The sequence below is a fragment of the Emys orbicularis genome, chromosome 7 (genome assembly GCF_028017835.1).
Source record: "Emys orbicularis isolate rEmyOrb1 chromosome 7, rEmyOrb1.hap1, whole genome shotgun sequence".
Classification (NCBI taxonomy): Eukaryota; Metazoa; Chordata; order Testudines; family Emydidae; genus Emys; species Emys orbicularis.
Window position 1 is genome coordinate 102,127,398 of NC_088689.1, and position 24,799 is coordinate 102,152,196.

General features: G+C 58.2%; 1 protein-coding gene across 1 annotated transcript; it reads left to right on the forward strand.

The window, feature by feature from the left end:
* Nucleotides 1–1,323: 1,323 nt before the first annotated feature.
* On the forward strand, nt 1,324–19,837 carry CNIH2 (cornichon family AMPA receptor auxiliary protein 2). The gene is made up of 6 exons (XM_065408430.1): nt 1,324–1,404; nt 9,041–9,109; nt 17,247–17,294; nt 18,555–18,667; nt 19,429–19,572; nt 19,810–19,837. The coding sequence occupies exons 1-6, from the start codon at nt 1,324–1,326 to the stop codon at nt 19,835–19,837; spliced, it is 483 nt and encodes a 160-aa protein (XP_065264502.1).
* Nucleotides 19,838–24,799: the final 4,962 nt, after the last annotated feature.

The window sequence follows — 24,799 nt, forward strand, 5'->3', positions numbered from 1 at the left end:
TAAATGTCCTGCCCCCTGGTTATGGTTTTCTAAAGCCAGCCCCCTTGTGCACACAGCCACACCACTGTCTCTCACATGCACACTCCCTTTTCTGTCACATTCACACACACAGACACCCCTCCTTCTCACACTCACCTCTCCCTCATCTCTCTTTCATCCCTTCTCTGTCTGTCACACACACCCCCCCATCCCTGTCTCTATCGCTCACCCCCCCCCCCCTTAGGACACACTCTCTCATACACACATTCCTCTCACCAGCCTCCCCCACCCTTTGTCTCTCTCTCTCCTCATACCCCATTGTCTCTCTCACACACCCTCTCACACACTCACTCATACAAACACTTCTCTCCCAGCATCTCTCTCACAGACTCAAACACCCCCCACCCATCTCACACACCTCCTTTGTCTCACACACACTCACACCCCCTCCCTCTGTCTCTTGCACACTCACATCCTCCTTGTCTCTTTCACCCCCCCAAAACACTCACCATTGTCTCTCTCACACATACACCTTGCTCTGTGTTTCACACACCATTGTCATCGTCTCTGCCTCACACCCTCTGTGTCACACTCACAGACCCCTCCCTGTCTCACACAGACTACACCTCCATGTCTCACACCATCCATTGTCTCTGTCTTATGCCCTTCCTGTCTCACACTCCTACCCCTTCCTACTCACACCTATCCATGTCTCACACACTCACCATCTCCCTGTCTCACACACTCACACCCCTCCCTGTCTCACACCCCATCTCACTCATACTCACAACCATCCCTCTCTCACACACTCACCCCCTCCCTGTCTCACACCACCTCTCTCTGTCTCACACACTCACCCCCTCCCTGTCTCACACCCCCTCTGTCTGTCTCACTCACACTCACCTCTCCCTGTCTCACACACACTACACCTCCGTGTCTCACCCATGCACACCATCCATTGTCTCTGGCTCACGCCCTCCCTGTCTCACATTCATAGCCCCTCACCCTCACCGCTCCCACTCCCCCTCACCCCTCCCTGTCTCACACTCACACCCCTCTCTCTGCCACACTCACACGCGGTTGCGCTTGCGCCCCGGCTCCTCCTCCCGGCTCGTTGCGAGCGGGGCCGGGGCTGCCAGTCGCGGCGGAGCCGGTCGAGAACCGGAGCGGGGAGCTGAGCGGAACTGAGGCGGGTCCCGGAGCGATGGGGGCCCGGGGTCCCCAGCGCTCCTAGGCGGGCGGGTCCCCCCGATTCCCCACGGCGGCGCCCCGAGCTCATGGGCGGCCGCACGGGCTGAGACCCCCCGCCGGACGGGCTCGGAGGGACCCAGGCGTCCTGGCACCATGGCGTTCACCTTCGCCGCCTTCTGCTACATGCTCACCCTGGTGCTGTGCGCCTCGCTCATCTTCTTCGTCATCTGGCATGTGAGTGCGGGGGGGTCGGGATGGGGGTTCGGTGCTGGGGGGGGGGGCGTCGGGATGGGGGGATCCGGGCTGTGGGATGGGCGTGCTGGGAGGCTGCCAGTGTCCCTGTCAGGCCGCGTCCTCTCCCAGCCAGACCCACCGGAGATCGGTCCAAGGGGGGCAGTCACCCCATTCGTTCTGCCCCGTTTCTGGGGTTCGGGCTTGTCTCGCTACTTGCTCCCCCCACCCCCGCGTCTCTCGGTCCCTGCTGACAGGCTGTGCCCGAGTCTCTGCTTAGCGAGAATCGTGAATAATTCTGCAATGAAAGAGAGACAGACAATTCCCCTCTGCCCCCCATCATCCACACCCCCCAACACCGCACCAGCCCCAGTTCCCATCACCCCCCATCGCCAGGCTCCCCTTCTCACCCCCCCCTTGGCCCTGCACCCTGGCAGTCCGGTACCAGTTTGGGGGGTGCTCCCCAGCTCGGGCTGGTGGGAGGCGTTGGGCAGGACCGGGGCTCCCGTCAGTCCGTGTGTGTGTGTGTGTGTGTGTGTGTGCGCGCGCGCGATGGTGGTGGTGGTGATATGGAGCCGACGTAGCTAGGAAACCCACGGTTGGGGGGGGGGCTCTGCCTGCGCTGCCCCCCAGAACCCTCTAGCCCCCCCCCTCTGTCGTGGCTCCCCACTGTGTCCCAGCTCCCCCGGGTCTCCCCAACTGCCTCCCATCCCCCTCCCGGCCGGATCTTCCCCAAACACCCCCCTCCGCAGCCCGATCCCTCTCTCCCAACACCCTCCCGTGCAGGATCCCCCCTGCCCCCAGCCAAATCCCCCGTGGCTCCCCCAAATTCCCCTCCGCTGGATCGCTCCCCACCCTTTGTTCTAGGACTGCTGCATATCCCGGGCTCCCCGCGATGTAGCCCCCCTTCTCTCTCAGCCGTAGCTAGGGAACCTGGCGCTGGTTGCCATGGGAACTACATCTGTTTACAAGATGGGCTCTGGGTATCAATAACTGGGTGGTGGGTTTAACTTCTCTGGTTCTGGGAGGGAGGTCTCCCCATCGCTCCCCTTGCTAGCCCTGCACCCCCAGCTCCGCCAGTGTCCCTCAGCCCTGCCTTGCAGCCCCCCTCCTACCCTAGCCTCTGTGCCCCTCAGTCTCCACCAGCAGCCCCCTGCTATTCCAGCCTGGGCTCCCCCACACGGACACTGGTCTGGCTTGGCTTTCCACTGCATAGAGACAGCCTGGGCCTGTCTCTCCTGTATCCCAGATCACTGCCTCATCATCTCTGCCCCCTCCCCATGGGCATCACAGCACAGCTGTTCCATCCCCCTCCTTGCCCACCCCCCACCCCCAGAGTACCCAACTGCTTTGGCACCTGCCCCTGCCATGGGAGGCGTCCAACCACAGCTGTCTGGGGCAATGATCTTTGCAATAGTCGAGGATGAAAATGTGGTTGTGGGTGTTGGGAGTGAGGGGCACCAGCAGGGCTGTGAGGTGGGGAAGCCCAGGGCTGGGATAGCAGGGGGCTATGGGCAGGAGTGAGGGGCACCAGCAGTGTTTGGGGCATAGGATGCATTTGAAACAGGGACCATTCCTGACCCCTGGCCAGAGGGGTCTGTCCTGGCAGCAACGATCCAGGGGGACCTGGGAACTGCCAGCTATTTCCTCCCCTGGTGCTGAGATGCAGCCACCTCTGGGGTGGGGCACAGGGGCTGTTTATACAGCAATCCCTTGCCTGGCACTGAGCTGCAACTGCCTCTGGGAGGTGTGATAACAGGACAGGGTCACACAATAGTTTAGGACAGGAAGTGAAGCAGAATCCTGTCTGTCTGAAGAGTGCCCTAGGAGGACACAGGAGTAGGGCTGGGTGTGAGCTGCATTTCACGTTTCATGGCAAATTCCACAAATTCAACATTTTTTCTGGAACAGAAGCAAAATATTTTGAAATTTCCCACAAAAAGAAACGCCCCCCCCCCCCCCCCTTCCAGGCATTTGGGGTTAATGGAAGCGTCTGGTTCCCATTTTGACCTTTTCCAACTTTTAATCTTTTTCTATTTAAAAATCGATGAATTTTGTTCTGAAAAGTCGTTTCAAAACCAACTGCCAAACCTTTTCATTCCAAAACCGTGCAAACAGGACAGTCGGGTTTGGACAGAAATGGTATTTTTATCAAGAAACAGTCCCAGGAAAAATTTCAGAAGCAAAAGGGAATGTACCAAACAGAATGTGAGCAGAGCCCCTGACATGTAAGGATTTTGTCCTGCCCTGCTCCCTGCAGCACAGCGCCCCCTGCTGAGCCCCTCGCCCCACTCCCTGCAGCACAGCGCCCCCTGCTGAGCCTCCCGCCCCGCTCCCTGCAGCACAGCGCCCCCTGCTGAGCCCCCGCCCTGCCCTGCTCCCTGCAGCACAGCGCCCCCTGCTGAGCCCCCGCCCCGCTCCCTGCAGCACAGCGCCCCCTGCTGAGCCCCCTGCCCTGCTCCCTGCAGCACAGCGCCCCCTGCTGAGCCCCCTGCCCTGCTCCCTGCAGCACAGCGCCCTCTGCTGAGCCCCCTGCCCTGCTCCCTGCAGCACAGCGCCCCCTGCTGAGCCCCCGCCCTGCTCCCTGCAGCACAGCGCCCTCTGCTGAGCCCCCTGCCCTGCTCCCTGCAGCACAGCGCCCCCTGCTGAGCCCCTCGCTCTGCCCTGCTCCCCATGGCACAGCACCGCAGTGGGGTCAGTAATGACTGCAAGGAGGGAGTGCCCCCTATTGAGCCCCCCGCTCTGCTCCCTGCAGTACAGCGCCCCCTATTGAGGCCCACCCTGCAGCACAGCGGTGGAGGTTTTAGGAAGGGATGTGATGGGGGTTGAGCCCTGGGAGCAGCTATCCCAGATGGCTGTGGGGATGGAGGTACGGGCTGCTCCAGGCCTTGCTGGGCCCTGCGTCTAACCCCCCAGGGGTCCTGATAGTGAAGTTGTGTCACTGCCAGTGCTTAATTTGTGCCAGGGCTGAGCCCCGGCACTTTTAGGTGTGGCAGTTCATAGCCCCGCACCCTGGGCCTGCTGCATCAGTTATGAATGTAAAGAAATTGCTTGAGCCCAGCACCTCCTCCATTACAAATTAAGCACTGGCCACTACCCCCTGCCCTCCCCGGCCAATAACACCCTTCTGTGCACTGCCCCAGGGCCACACAATGGCCCATCCAGCCCAGTACCCCCCAGAGGTGTGCTGAGGGGGAGCTCACTGTGGTGCCTCCCCTTCCTTTCTGTGCTGGGGGTCAGGGGTTTGCATTGAACTCCAGCACCCCACAGCTAAGTGACCTTTCCTCCCTGAACATGCGGCACATCCCATAATACTTTGTGTGCTGAGGGGGGCCCTGCCCCATTCCCTTGCTACCCCCACTTGAGCACTTGGGAATCATAGATTCCCCTCCCCCCCAGCAGTGAAGGGTAAACTGAGGCAAGGGGGTCAAACAGCTTGCACAGTGGTATGCAGGGAATCTGCAGGGGAGACAGGAACAGAACCCAGGTGTCCTGAGCTCCAGCCCACTCCCCTGACAGGGCCTAGCCCCTGAGGGGGCTTGGCTGCATGGGAGAGCCCACATGTGTCTGCACATTGCTTTGCTGGGTCTCCTCAACCAAGCTCCTAGCAGAGGTGGACCCCCCGCGTAAGCCTCCCCATAGCAGTAAGCAGCCCTCTTGCCACCAGGGAGCGCCGGGGCTGAATGGTTCCCCGGACTCGAGACAGAGTGCTGGGGGATTCCTGTGTGGAAGGAGGGGCAGGGGCACTGGAACAATTTATATAGTGGGGGTGCTGAGAGTCATTGAACCAAACTGTAACCCTGGATAGGATGGAAGCCACTTCAAGTCAGGGGGTGTGGCAGCCCCTCCAGTATCCCTAGTTCCAGCACCTATGGGGAAGGCGGGGAGCTCACCTAGCCAGGGCTCCTGTCTCAATAGGAGTGAATTGCTCTGGCTGTCCCCTGATCCTGCCCTTCCCCAGGTTCAGAACCCAGGTGACTGGGATCAGGAGACCCAGGCAATCGGGGGACACAGGTGACTGGGATCGGGGGACCCAGGTAATTGGGATACCCAGGTTACTGGGTTCAGGGGACCCAGGTAATTGAGGGACCCAGGTGATTGGGGGACTCAGGCGATCGGGGATTGTGGTCCCTGACCCCTCGGAGCAACAGGGAAAGTTCCTCCAGTGCACTCCTCCCCGCCCCCCCGCTTGAAACCATCCCGTTGCCCCGGCGACCGGCTCCCAGGCGGCCAATGGTGGGCGGGTCTTGCACTGGTTTCTCGCCCTCCTGTTCTGGGCAGGTGCTGGGCGCGGGGGAAATGGAGGGGATGGAGTTTGTAGCTGTGCAAAGCCAGTGCACCTCAATCCTGACCCACAGCCCCCCCACTCTGCCACACCTCAATCCCACCCGCAGCCCCACAGCTGTGCCAGTGCACCTCAATCCTGACCTGCAGCCCCCAGCTCTGCCGATGCCCCTCAATCCCAACCCACACCCCTCCAGCTCTGCCGGTGCACCTCAATCCCGACTCACTGTCCCCCAGCTCTGCCACTGCCCCTCAATCCCGACCTGCAGCCCCCAGCTCTGTTGGTGCCCCTCAATCCCAACCCGCAGCCCCCCAGCTCTGGCAGTGCCCTTCAGTCACAATCCAAAGCCCCCCAGCTCTGCCAGTGCTCCTCAATCCTGACCCACAGCCCCCCCGTTCTGCCGGTGCCCCTCAATCCCAATCCCCTGCTATTCCAGCCCTGGGCTTCCCTCCTCCCCCCTCCAGCACACACTGACCCCTAATCTCCCCCACTGTGTCTGTCACCAATTTATGTTTGTCCCAGCACAAGCTGGAGTGTTGGACCCTGTCTAGGGCCTGGTGTGTTTGGCAAATTTGTAGGGTCTCAGCTTCATTCTGTGTGGGGCAGGCACCCAGCCACAGAGAGCAGCAGCTAAATGGCCCAGCCAGCCACCTCGTTACCCCATCCCTCGCTCCCTGCTCCCCCAGCTAGCCTGGCAGGCTGTTCCTAGGGCTCAGGTTATGGGGGGAGGGTGCTGAAGCAGAATCCCTCCCCTGCCAGGCAGAGGAGCCGCGTGTGAGGGTTGCTAAGCAACCCCGACAGGCGCCTGTAGCCTTCATTGTTGCTTTGACAGGTACCAAGTGCAGCTCAGATCTGACTGTGGCTGGAGAGGAGCCCAGGGCTGGGTTAGCAGGGGGCTGCGGGTTGGGATTGGGGGGCACCAGCAGAGCTGTGGGGGTGGGGGAGAGCCCAGGGCTGGGTTAGCAGGGGGCTGTGGGTTAGGATTGGGGGGCACCAGCAGAGCTGCGGGGGTGGGGGAGAGCCCAGGGCTGGGTTAGCAGGGGGCTGCGGGTTGGGATTGGGGGGCACCAGCAGAGCTGTGGGGGTGGGGGAGAGCCCAGGGCTGGGTTAGCAGGGGGCTGCGGGTCAGGACTGGGGGCACCAGCAGAGCTGTGGGGGTCAGCGCAGCCCAGGGCTGGGTTAGCAGGGGGCTGTGGGTTAGGATTGGGGGGCACCAGCAGAGCTGCGGGGGTGGGGGAGAGCCCAGGGCTGGGGTTAGCAGGGGGCTGCGGGTTGGGATTGGGGGGCACCAGCAGAGCTGTGGGCGTAGGGGAGAGTCCAGGGCTGGGTTAGCAGGTGGCTGCGGGTCAGGACTAGGGGCACCAGCAGAGCTGTGGGGGTCAGCGGATCCCAGGGCTGGGTTAGCAGCGGGACCTGCTTTGAGCAGGGGGTTGGACCTGATGACCTCCTGAGGTACCTTCCAACCCTGATATTCTATGATTCTATGTGGGTCAGGATTGGGGGCACCAGCAAAGCTGTGGGGGAGAGCCCAGGGCTGGGTTAGCAGGGGACTGTGGGTCAGGATTGGGGGCACCAGCAGAGCTGTGGAGGTCAGTGGAGCCCAGGGCTGGGCTTGCAGGGGGATGTGGGTCAGGATTGAAGGACACCAGCAGAGCAAAGCTGTGTGTCTCAGCCCATCACGTTGGTGGGTCTCTGCTCTGAGAGCCCAGAAACTGGTGACGGGAGTGGCTGCGGCTGGGGTGCATGTGAGGGAGCCAGGAGGCTCTGGGTGCTGGTTATTGGGCCTGAGTGTGATGGACCTGGTGGGGGAACGGGCAAACTCACGGGCGGGGGCTCTGGAAGGGGGAAGGGAATCCCCCAGACACACCTGCTGGAGACCACGGCAGCAGGACTGAGCTCAGGCTAGTGACAGAAATCTCCATTTGGGGAGGCCGGGAATGGGACATTTCCCCTCTGGGGGGGTATCGGCTCTGAGCCAGGCCGGGGGCTTGCTACGGGGACCGCCCCCCACTGTCTCACACCGGATCTCTCCCAGCCCCCGGAGGATGGGGAGGCGGTGGCTGAGTCACCCCATTTGGCTGAGGCTCTGGGGCTGGCTGATCCGGAGCCGGCTGTGCTGGCAAGAGCCCAGGCAGAGCCATGTGGAGTCGGGGGAGGGAACTGGACCCCAAAGGAAACTGGGTCCCTCCATATCCTGCTGGGAGCTAACTTCCCTGGTAACGCTTGGGGGAGGATAGATCCAGCTCTTCAGGGGGCAGGTGAGTTCACGGGGGCTGGGAGCCAGGACTCCAGGTTCCATCCCAGCTCTGTCAGGGAGTAGGGTCTAGTGGTTAGAACGGGGGGGAGGGGCTGGGAGCCAGGACGCCTGGGTTCCATCCCAGCTCTGTCAGGGGAGTAGGGTCTAGTGGTTAGAAGGGGGAGGGGCTGGGAGCCAGGATGCCTGGGTTCCATCCCAGCTCTGTCAGGGGAGTAGGGTCTAGTGGTTAGAATGGGGGGGGGGGGCTAGGAGCCAGGGTTCCAGGTTCCATCCCAGCTCTGTCAGGGGAGTAGGGTCTAGTGGTTAGAGCGGAGGGGCTGGGAGTCAGACTCCTGCTCTGATCATTGATATTTTTATTATTGATATGGAAGTGCAAAGTGGCTGAGACTGTTGAATTCCTGTCGGCTTTGTCAACTCTGGGGAGTTTATCAAGCAGTGATTGTTAGCAGTAGGGTCCGTCTATTCCTCCCCACCTCCTGTATCCACGAGCCAGCCAGTCCCCTGGCCCTGGGGCTGGATTGGAGCCAGCGCCCCAGAGAGGGGAAGGCCCCATGTCCCATTCTCTGTTCTGGGGCCAGAGAGGAAGGGTGACAGAATGGGGAGCTGAGAAGGTGTGTGTGTGGGGAGGTATCTGGCTGAGTGCCCCAGTGGATGGGACTGGCAGATGCTCCTCTCTGGCTTCATCAGCCCGCAGTAGGGGTCGCCCTGTACAAATCAGCAGGATGGGGTCTGATTTGCATATGTAAATAAGATTGTGTGGGTTGGGCCAGACACTGCACGGGTGATCATGTTCTCAGGCAGCCCCACCATGGGCTTGTGTGACCCCCTCTAGCCTGCTTCCCATGGGGGGGCCCCTCCTGGGAACTCCCTACCCTTCTCTCAATGAATGGGTGAGCCCCCATGGGAATGGGGGGATGGATCCCTGTATAAACAACCCCTGCACCCCACCCCAGAGGCAGCTGCATCTCAGCACTGGGTGAGAGATCCCTGGATACACTGCCCTTGTGTCCTACCCCAGACTCAGCCGGGTCCCAGGGCTGGGCCGGGAGGATCTGTCTCTCTCTGCAGCTGTCTCTGACCCTGCTCTCCCCCCACAGATCATCGCTTTTGACGAGCTGCACACAGACTTCAAGAGTCCCATTGACCAGGGGAACCCGGCGAGGGCAGTAAGTCAATAGATGTGGTGGGAGAGGTGTGTCTGTCTCTGTGTCCGTCTGTCTCTGACCCTCTCCCTGACCCACTGCCACTGCGCCCCCCCCACCCCACCTTCACGATGTCACCCATGTCATTCCTATTTTTCTTAAATGTGGTGTCCGCTCAACTGTCCTCTGCCATGCATGAGTGATGGTGGCATGAGGGGTGCAGCGCTCCCAGACTCCTGGGTTCTATCCAAGCTCAGGGAGGGGAGGGGAGTCCAGTGAGTTAGAGCGGGGGGGGGCGGGCAGCCAGGACTCCTGGGTTCTCTCCCACTGGCTGTGCTGCGCTGAAGTTTGTGTCACTCAAATGTTTTTTCGGAAGGTCCCAAAGTTCCCATCAGCCCCTGGGGCAGGTCCCCCGGGGGTGTCAACATCACTCTGGGGCTGGGATTTCAAAGGGCTTCCATGGTTCGGCACCAACCCACCCCCTCCCCAGTGTCCAACTCCCTGCTTCTCTCCTCATCACACCCCTGGCCCAACCCCACTGCTTGCTGCTTTTTAATCTCTCTTTGCCTAGTTTGATCCAGCTGCATCACTGCTGGTGCCCCTCCATCCCAACCCACATCCCCACTAGCCCTGCCCTGGGCTCGCACTCAGCTCTGCCGATGCCCCTCACTCCTGACCTGCAGCCGCCCTGGGTCCTGTTCCCTCCAAGCTCATCAGTCCCAGCCCCCAACCCCCTGCTATCCCAGCAGCCCCCATTCAGATGGGGGTCAAGGTGTGGGTGGGTTCTGGGGGCTGGCTGTGCTCAGACATGGGGGTCGAGGAGCTGTAATTAAAGGTGCTGCTGACAGTCACTAACGACTGCCCCCCCCCAGGGGGTTTGCGGGGTGTGTGTGAATATCACCCTGGGGCCTTGAGAGGGGAAGGGGCTTGCCATGGGTCAGTGAGTTAGGGGCAGACCTGAGGAAAAAACCCCACTCCCGCCCCAGAGCCAGGGATAAAACCCAGGAGTCCTGACTCTCCCTCTCCCTCCTGCTCACACCCCTACACCAGCGTTTCTCAACCCCGGGGGCCAAGACCCAAAATTGGGTCGCAGAATGTTCCAAAGGGTCGCATGGCAGCTCCTGTCCCAGGGGGCTGGCTGGGCTCTCCCTGCTCCATGCACTGCAATCTCTGGGGTCCCAGCACCACTCAGGTTTGGCCCAGCTGTCCAGATAGGCCAAATCTGAGTGAGTGGCGGCCCTGTAACCCCATGAGCCAGGTCACAACGTCACCCACCCACATTTGGTCCAGTCAGGGGGGCGGGGCCAAACCTGAGCAGTGCTGCAACCCCCAGAGGTTGCAATGCCTGGAACGGAGAGCCAAGCCCAGCCAGCACAGGAGCTGCCGCTGTGGGATGAGTGCCGGGCAGTGCCCTCAGGATTCGACCGAAACCACCCCAAGGCCTCCACCCCCAGACTATTTAGTGAGTCACGATAGGCCATAAACATTTACAAATGGGTCCTGAGCCCCAAAAGGCTGAGAACCACTGCACTAGACCCTCTCCCCTCCCAGAGCGGGGGCTAGAACCCAGGTGTCCTGGTGGGTGGCGAGCCCTGTGTGCTGCCTGCGTGGCAGTTGCAGTAACAGAGTTGCTGGGAGAGGAATTCAGGTCACACTGAACTGTTCATATTTAGGGAAATGGAGTGGGAGCGATGGCCCCAGCTGCAGCCCCTGGCTTCGGGGGGGGAGGCTGAGGTTGCTGGGATTGACTCTGCCCAGCCCAGGCACAGTGGAGGGGACAGCTGGGTCAGGCGGAGGAATAACTCCTCACAGGGCAGAGTGCTCCCTGTCTGCACAGCCCGGAGCCCTGGAGTCAACCACCTCCCCGCTCGCACACAGCATCTGCCTGACGGATGGGAAACTGAGGCACAGATGGGGGCGGGACTGGATCAGGGTCATGCAATGAGTAGGGATGAGAAAGGGAAATAGAACCCAGGAGTCCTGGCTCCCAGTCCCACTGCTCTAATCCTTGACCCACTCTCACTCCAGATCTGGGGATAGAACCCAGGTGTCCTGGTTCCCAGTCTCCCCTTCCCCACTAGATCCCACTCTCACCTAAATTCTATTAATTGATATTTCAGTACTGGAGTAACCTCATTTCATATCTGATACCAGAATCCAGCCCCGACCCCAGTGCAGTCAGAGGTGACTCCGGATATACCCTGTGGGAGCTGACACCAGAATCTGGCCCCGACCCCAGTGCAGTCAGGGGTGACTTCGGATACACTCTGTGGGAGCTGACACCAGAATCTGGCTCTGACCCCAAGTGCAGTCAGTGGGGGACTTTGGATATACCTTGTGGGAGCTGACACCAGAATCCGGCCCTGATGTCAGTGCAGTCAGGGGTGACTCTGGATTTATCCCAGGTAACCAACATCAGACTCTGGCCCACACTCCATCGCAGTCAGATGGTGACTTTGGATTTACTGAGGCTCTCAGCTCAGAATCTGTCCCTAGCCCCATTGCACTTGGTGACTCTGGATCAGTGCTGAATGTGTGCCAGGGCGGAGCCCCCAGCACCTCTGGGCTTGGCAGTGCCTAGCCCCAGCACCTCTGGGCTTGCTGCATCTGGTATGAATGTGAAAAAATTGCGTGAGCCCCGGCACCTCTTTCATTACAAAGTCAGCACTGCTCTGATTGACCGGGGGAAGCTGAGCTCAGAATCCAGCCCTTATCCCGTTGCTGTTGCTGGGTGACTGGATTTACCACAGGGGAACTGAGATCTGGGGGCCATTGGGGGCTGGTGGGGATGAGATGGGGGTGAAGGAGGAGGGGAGAGAAGGAGCTGGGGAAATTGATGGGGGTGGGTTCGGGGGGATGACCTTGCTCAGGTGGGGGGTGGAGGTGTCACAGCGGAGTGAATTTGGGGGTCTGGCTGTGCTCAAGAGGGGGTGAGCAGGTGGGGGGAACTTGCTGTGTGAGTCCTGTTTGTAAGTTTGCCTTTCCTGTTACTGATCCAGCCAGGGTTTGGGGTTCACTGGGTGGCTAAAGGGCAGAGACACTGAGGTTTCAGTCCCCCCAGATGAAGCTCGAGTTGCTTCCTGTTCTCTGCAGGGTTGGTGGCAGTGTGGGGAGCCCAGGGCTGGATAGCAGGGGTTGCGGGTTTAAGGGGCTCTGACAGAGCTGTGTGGGGAGCCCAGGGCTGGATAGCAGGGGCTGTGGGTTTGAGGGGCTCTGACAGAGCTGTGCCAGGAGCCCAGGGCTGGATAGCAGGGGCTACGGGCCAGCACAGGGACACCAGCAGAGTGTCCAGGGCTCCAGAGCTGGAATCCTCTCAGGCTGAGTCTCTGTTGGAAAAAGCTGCCATTTGAATTCCCTGTTGCCTGGTCTCAGGGTTTGACTGTGACATTTGGTGTCTTAGGGTATGTCTATGCTACAACCAAACACCCGGGCTGGCCCCTGTCAGTTGATTCAGGCTCATGGGGCTCCCTCCCTCCTTACAGGGTTCCAGAGCCCAGCTCCAGCCCCAGCCCATACATTGACACTGCAGTTGTATAGCCCCTCAGCCTGAGCCTTGCCAGCCGGAGTCAGCTCGCATGGCCTAGCTATGTCTGTTTTATTGCAGTGTAGACATGCCTTTAAATCCCCAGCTCCCAGAGTCCTGGGATCTTCTGAGAATCATGGCTTTCATATGTAAAACCCCCAGCAAGTTTCTCTCCCTTGTGGGGGGAAGCTGGGATCTGTTTCCTGGAGGCACCCTGCAGGCGCCAAGCCAATAAATACAAGCCCAGTGGCACATGATTTCAAAGTCAGTCTCATGGTTTTGGGGCCCCACTCGCCTTGGGGTTCATGCTGAAGAAACTGGAAATGTAAATGGTCCCTTTCCCCTCATGGGAGCACAAGTGGAGCCACTTCTCTTGAGCTCTGTCTATGTAGGGTATAGTATTTGTGTTTGTAGTTGTGCAAGGCTTAATGTCCGGTGTTTATGTGGGGTCTTGTCTATGTTTGTGTAGGGCTTAGTCTCACTGTTTATGTAGGATATTACAATATTCTTGACTTGTGTATTGTACAAGCCTTAACTAAGGACACACAATGTGTCAGACAATGATGTGAATGATGGAGCCTGAACCCTCTTTACGGCTTGGGAGGAAGGACGTGGGGCCCCAGAGGCCCTGGGATTTGGGCTCCACCTTCATTTTGGAGTTTCTGCAAACCCCAGCCCTATATAAGGGCAATGAGGTGTCTTTATGGCTACTTGCACCCCACCCCTGACCCCAGCTCCAGCAATACCCCAACACACAAAACTAATTCCCAGAGCAGATATCCATGTACACCCTCCCCCCCTCCCCCCCAGACCTCATTCGCCTCCCACAGCTGAGCATAGAACCCAGGAGTCCTGGCTCCCCTCCACCCCCACATCCTGCTCTAACCACAAGGTTCCTAGATTATAAAGCCAGAAGGGACAATTGTGATCATCTAGTCTGTCCTCCTGTATAACCTGTTCCAGTGTCTATTTAAAGCATTGGAGCAGGTTACTTGGGGAGGCAGCTGAATTCCCGTCAGTGGAAGTTTTTAAGAACAGGTTAGACAAACACCTGGCAGGGGTAAGCCAGGTTTACTTGGTCCTGCCTCCTGCAGGTGGGTGGCCTAGATGACCGTGTTAGGTCCATTCCAGCCCTACATTGCTATGATTATATAACACAGGGTATAGGACTTCTATGAATTAATCCCTGGTTGCACTAGACTAGAGCAGATCTGCAGGGCCGCCCAGAGGATTCAGGGGGCCTGGGGCGAAGCGGGGGAGCTTGTACTCACCGGGCGGCGCGCCGAGTCTGCGGCGGCGGCATTTCGGCGGCGGGGGGCCCTTCAGTTGCTATGCGTCTTTGGCAGCACTGAAGGGCCCCCCGCCGCCGAAATGCCGCCGAAGACCTGGACCGCCACCGGGTGAGGAAAGGGATTCTCGGCCAGGGCTCGCGGGGCCCCTGCGGGGCCTGGGGCCTGGGGCAAATTGCCCCACTTGCCCCCCCCGGGCGGCCCTGCAGATCTGTCAGAAAAACATCCCGTTTTGATTTAAACATCGCCAGTGATGGCAAATCTGCCACAGCTGTGGATAAATTGTTCCAACAGTTAATTACCTGCACTGTTAAAAATGGAGGTGTGAATGGGGCCAGCTTCAACTTCCAGCCCTTGGCTCTTGTTAGACCTTCGGCTGCTCTATTGCAGCTCCATTATCTAATTTCTGTTCCCCACGTAGGTGCTTCTAGCCTGTGATCAAGTCACCCCTTAGCCTTCTCTTTGTTAAACTAAACAGATCGAGCTCCTGGAGTCTCTCACTCTGAGGCCTGTTCTCTAAGTCTTTAGTCATCCTCATGGCTCTTCTCTGAGCCCTCCAATTTATCAGTGTCCCTCTTGCATTGTGGGCACCAGGATTGGAGGCAGGATTCCAGCAGCGGCTGCACCAGCGCCACATACTGAGGTAACAGAACCTCCCTTCTCCTAGTCGAGATTCCCCTGTTTACATACCCCAGGATCGCATTAGCCCTTTTAGTCACAGCGTTGCACTTGGGAGCTTGTGTTCAGCTGATCATCCGCCATGAGCCCCAAGCCCTCGTCAGAGTTCCCTGTCCTGAAAGTATGGCCTGCGTTCTTTGTTCCTAGAGGTGTATGTTTACATTGGCCCATATTACAACACACATTGTTTGCTTGAGCCCAGCTTACTCAGGGAGCCAGATCACTCTGTATCCGTGATCTAACTTCATTATTTATCACTCTCCCAATCTTTGTGTCATCTGCAAACTTTCCGTGATGATTTGATGTTTTCTTCCAGGTCACTGATAAAAATGTTAACTAGCGTAGGGCCAAGAGCAGCTCCTTTGGGACCCCACTAGAAACACTCCCATTCAATGATGATTCCCTGTGGACAGTTACGTTTTGCGACCTAGCACTTAACCAGCTTTACCCCATTTAATGTGTGTCATGTTGGGTTTGTATTGTTCAAGGTTTTGTATCACAATGTCATGCAGCATCACGTCAAATGCCTTACAGAAGTCTCAATATATTGCTTCAGCTTTATTACTTTTATCAACCTAACTTGGAATTTCATTGACAAATATACCAAATTAGTTGGACAGGAGCTATTTTCCATAAACCCACATTGATTGGCATTAATTATATCACACTCTTATACTTCTTTATGAATTGGGTCCCATCATATCTGCTGCCCCATGTCTTGCCTGGGATTGATGTCAGGCTGACAAGCCTGTAATTACACAGGTCCATCCTTTGACCCTGTTTAAATATTGGCACAACATTAGTGTTCTCCCAGTCCTCTAGAACAGGGCTTCTCAACCTTTTTCTTTCTGAGCCCCCCCCCCCCAACCCCCCCCCCGCCAACATGATATAAAAAATCCACGGCCCACCTGTGCCATAACAACTGGTTTTCTGCATATAAGAGCCAGGGCCTGTTTTAGGGGTAGCAAGTAGGGCAATTGCCTGGGGCCCCATGCCACAGCGAGCCCCGCCCAGCAAGTTGCTCAGGCTTTGGCTTCAGCCCCAGGTGGCAGGGCTCAGAGCCCCAGGCTTCAGCCCCATGCAGTGGGGCTTTGGCTTTCTACCCTTGGCCCCAGTGAGTCTAATGCTGGCCCTGCTTGGAGGACCCCCCGGAAACCTGCTCGCGGCCCCCCCCCCCCCAGGGGGCCTTGGTCCCCTGGTTGAGAACCTCTGTTCTAGAACTTCCCCAGTGCTCCAAAATGTATTGAAAAATCAACCCTAATGGTACAGAGAGCACCTCGGTCAGCTCTTTTAATACATTTGGATGCAAGTTACAGGGCCTAGCTGATTAAGAAATGTCTTAACTTTAGTAGATGCTGTTTAACATCCTCCGGAATTACTATTAGAATAGAAAGTGTTTCATCACCACCATCATCATATAATATGAACACATTATCTGGCTTTTTCTCAAATACAGAACACAAATAGTTATTGAATACTTCTGCCATTTCTACATTATTATTGACAATTTTGAAATTTCCATTTAGTAATGGACCAATGTTGTTTTGTTCTTAATATTCTTGAAAAAAATTCCTTCTCATTGTACTTAACTCTGCTGGCCAAACATCACTCCTGGTGTCCTTTTGCTTCTCTTATTAATTTTCTACAATTCCTAGCTTCTGATTTATATTCATGGCTATTGACTTCCCTTCTTTCCCATATCTATCTATCTATCTATCTATCTATCTATCTATCTATCTATCTCGTTCATTTATTGTAATGAACTGCCCTCACTTCATCTCCAAGAGGGGTGGGTTCTTTCTTGATTGTGGCTTTTTAGGCTTCTATTAAAATGCTCTTAAACAATTCCTAATTATCATTCACATTTTTCTCATTAAATTCTGCCTCCCAGCTGACTTGGTTCCTTTTAGCTTTCAGCCTTGTGAAACTAGACCTTTTAAACATAAGTTAATATATTGCTAGTTTGGAGTTTATTCTGTTTATACATAACAAATGTGATCAAGTCATGATCACTTGCACCTAAGCAACAACAAATTTTTAGTTCTGTGCTCAATTCCTCTTTATCTGTCCAGATGAGGTCCAATATAGAATTCCCTCATGTTGGATGCAATACTCTGAGCTAGGAAATTGTCATTTATAATTGCGATCTATAATATATAGAGATTCCAAAGATGTTTTAGCACTGACAGCAGGAGGTCTCCAGCATATGTCACTCAGATTGAAGCCCCCATGATCCCACTGTTTATGCCCCCTCTACTCATTTAAAACAGCTGTGGAAGGAGCCAGGCATCCTGTTCCCTAGTGGATTTGGTGGCATGTAGAAAACACCATCTAGTAACCAATCTATTGTTTTATCTGTTAGGACATTGATCCATTAGCATTGTAGATCATTTGCTTCTGAGCTGTCGGTGATTCAGACACACATAATGCCATATTTGACACACCCCTTGCCTTTTTGCCCACTTGATCCTTCCTAAATAGGTTATAACCATTGATTTTTAACATTCCAACCCGACTCCCGTCCCAGAGCCAGGTATAGAACTCAGGAATCCTGACTCCCAGCCCCTCCCACCAGGCTTGAACACCCCTCTCTGTTCCTGCCTCCCCCCCTTCTCTCAGCCCTCCCCTGTGCCAGCTCTCAATCTAATTCCCTGTTTCTTTCCCCCTGCAGCGAGAGCGATTGAAAAACATTGAGCGGATTTGCTGCCTCCTGAGAAAGGTGCGTCCGTGTGTCCCTGTCCCTGCCTCACCTGTCTGTGTCCCCCCCGCATCCATGTGGCCCCATCCCTGCCCCTTATGTCTTAGCTCTTCCAGTCTCCAAAACAGTGAATGACCAGTTCTTGAACCCCCAACCTGGGAGCAACTGACAGCGCCTGAACCCGCCATCCCCCTCAACTCCTGCACCTCGATGAACATCTGCACCTCCTCCCTATAGCCTCCTCACCTCTCCCCACTGCATCCTGAACCCCCCAGCTCCAGCACTCCTCCCCTTCCTGGGCTTCCTGAACTTCCTCCCCACAGCCCCCCACACCTCTTCCCACAGCCTCCTGAACCCCCAAACCCTCTCCCATCTCCTGCCCCTCCTAGGCTCCCTGGACTTCAGCCCCACAGCCCCCCCCACTTCTCCCAGAGCCTTCTGAACTCCCAACCCCCTCAGCTCCCTGCATCTCCTCCCCACAGCCCCCCACATCTCTCCTCACAGCCTCGTCTGCTCACACCCCTTCCCCTCCTAGGCTCCCTGCACCGCCTCCCTGAAGCCCCCAACACCTCTCCCCATGGCCTCCTGATCCCCCAAGCCCCCTCCCACCCCTTCTCCTCCTAGGCTTCCTGCACCTCCTCCCCACAGCTGCCCCCCACCTCTCCCCACAGCCTTCTGAGCCCCCAACCCCCCTCACACCTCCTCTTTCTAGGCTCCTAGCATCTTCTCCCCACAGCCCCCTGAACCCTCACCCAGCCAGCCAGTCCCCACCTGCCTTAGGGCCAGATCAGAGCTGCCCCCAGGAAAGGCCCCATATCCTATTCCCTGCTACCCTGAGCCAGCCAGTTCCCCTGCCCTGGGGCCAGATGGGAGCTGGTGCCCCTGGGGAGGTGCTGTGTTGCTTTTGTCAGTTTCCCTGTTGTGTGTTGCTCTGCGTTCCCATTTGAGAATACGCCCCCCACACCCCCATGTATTATTTATACCTGGCTGCTGGCAGGACAGGACATGGCCACATCAAAGCCGCGGAATACTAATGGGGTGCCTGTGGGGAGCACAGTGTGCTGAGGCGGCATCCACCCGCCACTGGTGCTGGGAGCCAGGTAGTGTTGCCAATTTTGGTTGGACGTATTCCTGGAGGTTTCCTCACATGACATAATCTTTAATTACAGATTAATCTTAAATTCCTGGAGACTCCAGGACAATCCTGGAGGGTTGACAACCCTAGAGCCAGGACTCCTGGGTTCTATTTCCCCACTGACCAGGGCCTGCTCTCCCTTCCAGCTCGTGGTCCCTGAATACTCTATCCATGGGCTCTTCTGCCTCATGTTCCTGTGTGCAGCCGAGTGGGTCACCCTGGGCCTCAACATCCCTCTGCTCTTTTACCACCTCTGGAGGTGAGTGAAGTCTGCGCCCTGGGAGCCAGCTCTCCTCGGGAGGACAGCTTGTGGGGGGAGGGCGTGCAGCCTCTGGGGGCAGTGGGTTGGGACATGGGGCAGGGGTACCCAGGGCTGGGCTAGAAGGGGAACCGGCAGAGCCGTGGGCATGACTGGGCTAGCAGGGGGACCGGCAGAGCCGTGGGCGTGGCTGGCCTAGCACGGGGGACCCGCAGAGCCGTGGGCGTGGCTGGGCTAGGCGGGGGACCGGCAGAGCCGTGGGCGTGGCTGGGCTAGGCGGGGGGACCGGCAGAGCCGTGGGCGTGACTGGGCTAGCAGGGGGGACCGGCAGAGCCGTGGGCGAGGCTGGGCTAGCAGGGGGGACCGGCAGAGCCGTGGGCGAGGCTGGGCTAGCACGGGGGACCCGCAGAGCCGTGGGCGTGGCTGGGCTAGGCGGGGGGACCGGCAGAGCCGTGGGCGTGGCTGGTCTAGCAGCGGGGACCGGCAGAGCCGTGGGCGAGGCTGGGCTAGCAGGGGGGACCGGCAGAGCCGTGGGCGTGGCTGGGCTAGGCGGGGGGACCGGCAGAGCCGTGGGCGTGGCTGGGCTAGCAGCGGGGACCGGCAGAGCCGTGGGCGAGGCTGGGCTAGCAGGGGGGACCGGCAGAGCCGTGGGCGTGGCTGGGCTAGGAGGGGGGTCTTTCCTAAGTACTACAGGAGCCCCTTGCACGAGGAGTTTGGGAGGACAAAGACGCTGTCTGAGCCCTGGCCTCGTTGCCCCCCAGGTACTTCCACCGCCCGGCAGACGGGTCCGAGGTGATGTACGATGCTGTCTCCATCATGAACGCCGACATCCTCAACTACTGCCAGAAGGAGTCATGGTGCAAACTAGCCTTCTATCTGCTGTCCTTCTTCTACTACTTGTACAGGTAGCGCCCCAACACGGTTTCTGGGAATCCTTTCCAGGGACTGAGATGCAGCCTCTTCTGGGGTGGGGCACAGGGAGGTTATACAGGGATCCCTTACCCCATACTGAGGTACAGCTGTCTCTGGGGTGGGGTGCAGGTCTGTGTGCCTGGCACTGAGACTCTGTGCCCCTCGCTCCTGACCTGCAGCTCTGTTATGCTGCAGCATTTCAGGGTGTCTCTTTCTCTTTCTCTCCCCAGTATGGTTTATACTTTGGTGAGTTTCTAAGAGGACTGAGTGGGGGCCCCACAATTATCTCAGTGGCTGCTCCCGGACTCCTGGGTTCACCCCCAACCAGCTGTTTCTAGGAGAGCGCAAGAGATGCTGGGAACACAGGGGGGCCCTGAAACTCCAACACCCCCATGGATTTGAGGCTCTGCCCCATCGCTGGACGACTCGCAGGATCAGAAGTTGGGCCACCCCGTATTAGGGCCGCCCCGCGTTTTGAGTGACTCACTAAACCCTGCTGCCCCTCATTTCTGCAGCGCCCATGAGGAGGGGCGCATCTGCCTCCCAGATGTACCCTCCCCACCTGTGAGATGGGGGCCAGGGCAGGAGCGACCCCCCCCACCGCAGCTGGGACACTCCCCATTGCTACACCCCATTGTGAGCCTGTCTGTTGGGGGGCAGGGAGAGGGATGGGGCACCCTGCCCCACTGTTAAACCCATTTTGGGGAGCTGGGTACTGGGCACCCCTCCCCTGCAGTGTCATTATAATGTGGGGGTAGGGGCTCAGGGCTGATGTCCCCAACACAAGACCAGGGGGGTTCTTCTGTTGGAACATTTATGTCTAATCCAGGGGGCGTAACCCACAACCTAGGGAGCACAGCCCCTGGCCCCCCCACCCACCCCAGAGCAGGCCCAAACCCCACACATGCCAGGGCATGGCAGGGTATTTCTGTGTGTTTGTAGTGTTGAATTTGTTACCAGGAGTTATTGTCTGGAGTGGGGTTGGGGGGCCAGGGGGTGCCTTAACTAGACCCCAGGGAGAAGGGGATCAAGGCTGAACAATGACACCCCCACCAGGTCACCCCCCCTTGCAAATGTCAGGACCCCTCTAACCTGCCTCCTCATTACCAAGTTGGGGGAGGATTTGGGGGTGCACTCAAATTTGGGCTTTGAGCCCAGAAAATTGGGATGGGGTCCCTGTGTGGGGGTGACCTGTTATCTTGCATGGAGAGTCCCTGAGCAGAGCGCCCCGTTATCCCACATGGGGAGCTGTTCTGGGCTCAGTGCCGGTGGTGCTGGGGAGGAAACCCCTGGTGTTAGAGCGAGGGGATTCCACCCCCCCAGCCCCACCTCCACCTCCACCTGGGGTCAGGCCCACACAGAAAGGGACCCTGGTGCCAGAGCTGTCTACAGGTGTGGGGGGGAAATCGCTTCCCCTTGGTCCCCCCCTTCCCCTCCCACGGGGCATTTGTGTATAAAAGAAACATTGGATAAACAATCCTCAACTTTGTGGCTAAATAAAAACTTGCAAAAAAAAAAAAAAAGTGCCCCATTGACCTCCTGGTGTCTGTAAGTGGGACATGGGCCATCAGGGAGCGCTGGCTCCAATCTGGCCACAGGGCGGGAGGGCGGGGGGGGGGGGGGGCGCTTTCCACTCTAGGGGGCACCAGCTCCAATCCAGTCCCCTGCCACAGCGCTTCATTGCCCCCCCTCCACAGCCACAGGAGAGGGGCTGAGCAGGCCCCGGACTGGCTGCCTCCCAAGGCAGGCGGCACATTGCCGGGGCTGGGGAGGGGAGGGGCGGGCTCTGGCACTGCTGCTGTGGAGGCCAGTGAAGTGCTGGGCAGCCTGTTCCCACCAATCCTGCCTCCAGGGACATGTCTATGCTCCCAGCCCCCAGGGCACTGGGGAGCTGCTTTACACTGCAACAGCCCAGAGGCCTTCAAGGGGTGCCAACATTGTGGTTCAAAACTAAGGGCCTGTTTTCGTAGCCCCCTCCCCCCCCCCCCCGATATTGTTATTATTTGAGGTCGCAGCATCTAGCAATAAGAAGCCGTACTCACCCCCCTCCACTCGCCAGGGGCATTGCTTGCTGCTTTTCGCAGCACTCAGCAACTCCGGAGCTGCTTGTACAGAGATGAAAAAATAAGGGACGTCCCTTGTAATAAGGGACTGCTGGCAGCCCTGCTTCTGAGTCCCTTGCCACAGGGACCCCCAAAGCCTGCCAGGATGGGATGTGTGCCCTCACCCCAGGGCTGGGCACTGCTGTTGGGGATGTACGCAGCCCTTGAGCACCAGCGGGCACACACTCACTGTCTCAGCCCTTCTTGCCAGGCCAAACCCCTGCCCCCTACAACACCCCTCACAGGCTTCCCCCCAACTAGCCTCATACACAGCCTGTATGACCCCCCCCACACACACACACACCCAGCCACCTGCCAGCAATCACTCAGCTGTGGCTTGTGGCTGGGTCTGTCAGTCCTGCCTGAGCCAAAGGGCCAACCCCAGGGTTGGCTCCTGTGCGGGGACAGGGGTGGGTCATAGGCAGCGAGCTCAGTCCATATGGGACAGCCCAGCTAGCCAGCCCAGGGACATCCCCGCTCCTGGAACCTGGGCAGGGACTCCTGGGTTCTTTCCCCAGCCGGTGGGAGGGGGCTAGAGCCAGGACGAGGGGGGACCCCCCTGAGGCCTGCAGGGCTCTGTTACTCCACTGGGAGAGGAGTGGGGTTTTTTTGGGGGGGGGGCTGTTAGCCCGGATTCCTAGGTCCGATCCGCTTTGCTGATATGTTTCCCCTCTGTAATGAGATCAGTAAAATTCTCTCCTGGGGCAGTTGTAGGGCTGCAAAGCTCTTTGAAGCGCTAGAGAATAATCAGCAGCTGCTGTTTTCTGGGCCATTTATCCAACATTTTTCATCAGGGAAATTCCTGTCTTAGATCAAATTTGTCACTATGCTGCCAGGGAGAGAATGTGAGGGAGAACGAGAACCTTGCACTGGCAAAGAGCCACTTCCCCCAGGCTTTGATCTGCTGGGAACGCGCTCCATCACAGCCCTGCAGATAGGGAGCCCTCGCCTGGCGCTGCGCTGCAGCTGCCTCTGGCGTGGGGCACCGCGGCTGTTTATACAGGGATTCCCTCGCCTGGCAGTGAGCAGCAGCTGCCTCTGGGGGTGGCGTGCTGGGGCTGTTTATACAGATTTCCTCCCCCACCCCGACTGGCACTGAGACCTGACCCATCAGCATTTTGGGGTTTGGCGGCGGGGGCGGGGGGGGGGGAGCGCGGTAGGAGCCCAGCCCCCAGGCTAGGAGCTGTTATGTAACGGCTACTTGCTCCAGCACATTAGCCATGAGCTGCAGTGCTGATGGATTTAATCTGCTTAGGTGAGTTGCCACCTGACCACCCCCAGCTGCCCCCATCTCCAGCCACAGGACCCCAGCTGCCTGCCCTGGGGCTGCCGTCAGCTTCCCCGCCCCCCCCCCCCCCACCGCCTACCCCCTGCAATGCCCGTGAATTTGTCCTCGATTCGCTCCATTTCCTCATTAAACAAAGCAGGATAGTTAATGTGTGTGCACCTAGACTAGGCACGGGGTGGGGATGGGGGGGGGAGGAGGCAAGCGTGTGTGTTTGTGTCCTACCCTCCAGGGGGTGGCAGAGCCAATCCAGCCCCAGGGCAGGGGAAACAGACTCGTGTGGGGGTGCAGGGAATGGACTACAGGGCCTATCCTCTCTCGGGGGGAGGGTGCTGGCTTTGGGGCACACTGGCACAGGCATGGGTGATGGTGCTTGTGCAAGGTGTGTCAGGGTTAGAGCTGGGAAGGCTGGCAGCCAGGCCTGTGGGGTCTGGTCCCAACTGGGGTGTGTGTGTGGGTCTATTGGTTAGAATGGTGGGAGGTGGGGGCTGGGTGTCAGGATTGCTGGGTTTTTAGCCTCGCTGCGAGAGGGGCCATGGAGCTAGTGGGAAGAGCTGGGAGTCAGGACAGTGGGGTTCCAGTCCCAGCTCACTGGAGGGGGGGGGGAGAGTTCACACCTCATTCACCCCTCCCATCTCCAACCAAAGATCTCTGCTTAATTGGAAGAGCCAGCAACCACCAGAGCTGTCAGACGCAGGGAGCGTGGCGGGTGGGGGCATTGGTAGGAGCTTGGGGGGCAGGAAACAGTGCTCGGGGACGGCGTAGAGCTTATCTGTCTTTCTTGCCCCCACCCATCCATGCTGACTGAGGTGCTGGATTCACGGTGAAGGGAAATGATGGGGGGAGGAGGCCCAGCAGGAGACCCAGGCGCCTGCCCCACCTGCTGAGGTCAGCATTGCAGCATGAATTGCTCTTGGGGGGAGTGGTTGCAAGGTGGTGATAAGCAATTAACTAACAGAACCGGAGGGGGAGCCCAAGGCTGGGCTAGCAGGGGGTTGTGGGTCAGGATTGAGGGGCACTGGCAGAGCTGGGGTGGGAACCTACAGCTGCTCTGGGCATATGGAGGGGGGTCCCTGGCTCATAACTGGGCATAGGTGCTGGAACTGGGGTGCTCCTGCACCCCCGTCTTAAAGTGGTTTCCATCATATCCGGGGCTTACACTTTGGTTCAGTGGCTCTCAGCGCCCCCACACTGTACACGTGGTTCCAGCACCCCTATAACTGAGGGCATCTGCTGAGGAAAGTTCGTGGGGATTCAATAGCATCTGCTTCCATTTGCTTCCCTGAGCAAAGGGCCCTGTGTGCTCGCACTGACACCTGATGGCAAGAGGCAGAATGACAATGTCAGCAGCATTGAAGGCAGGATAAGCCAGAGCTCCTGGTCTGTTCCCCTCCTCACCCTAGCATCCCTGTGCGGCAGCAGGCCTGGGCTATAGTGGAGGCGAGGGTTAAAGTTCTGGGCAAAGGGGCACAGACCCAGCAGCAAATACAACTTCTGCAGCTCCAGCTGGGCGCTTGAGCCCTGCCTCTGATTGGCTGCTTGCCCCACCTTCTGTGGTATAAGCAGTCACTCAGAGCTGCTGCAGAGCTCTTCCCCCAGGAGGTGGGGTGGGGGTAGTGTTAATAAGGGGTGAAAGGAGGGGCAGTTTGATGGGGCAGGCAGCTATGAAGTCACTTTAATAGCTGTGGAAAATTACAGCTGAAATCCTTCCTCCCCCCCACTCTTTTTTCAGACTACTTTAAGCGCTGTAGGGAGCAGGGCCTGCACTTGTCCCCACATGGTTCAAAGCTCCCTGCAGCCAAACACTCAACCCTGAGCTGTAAAGATACCAAA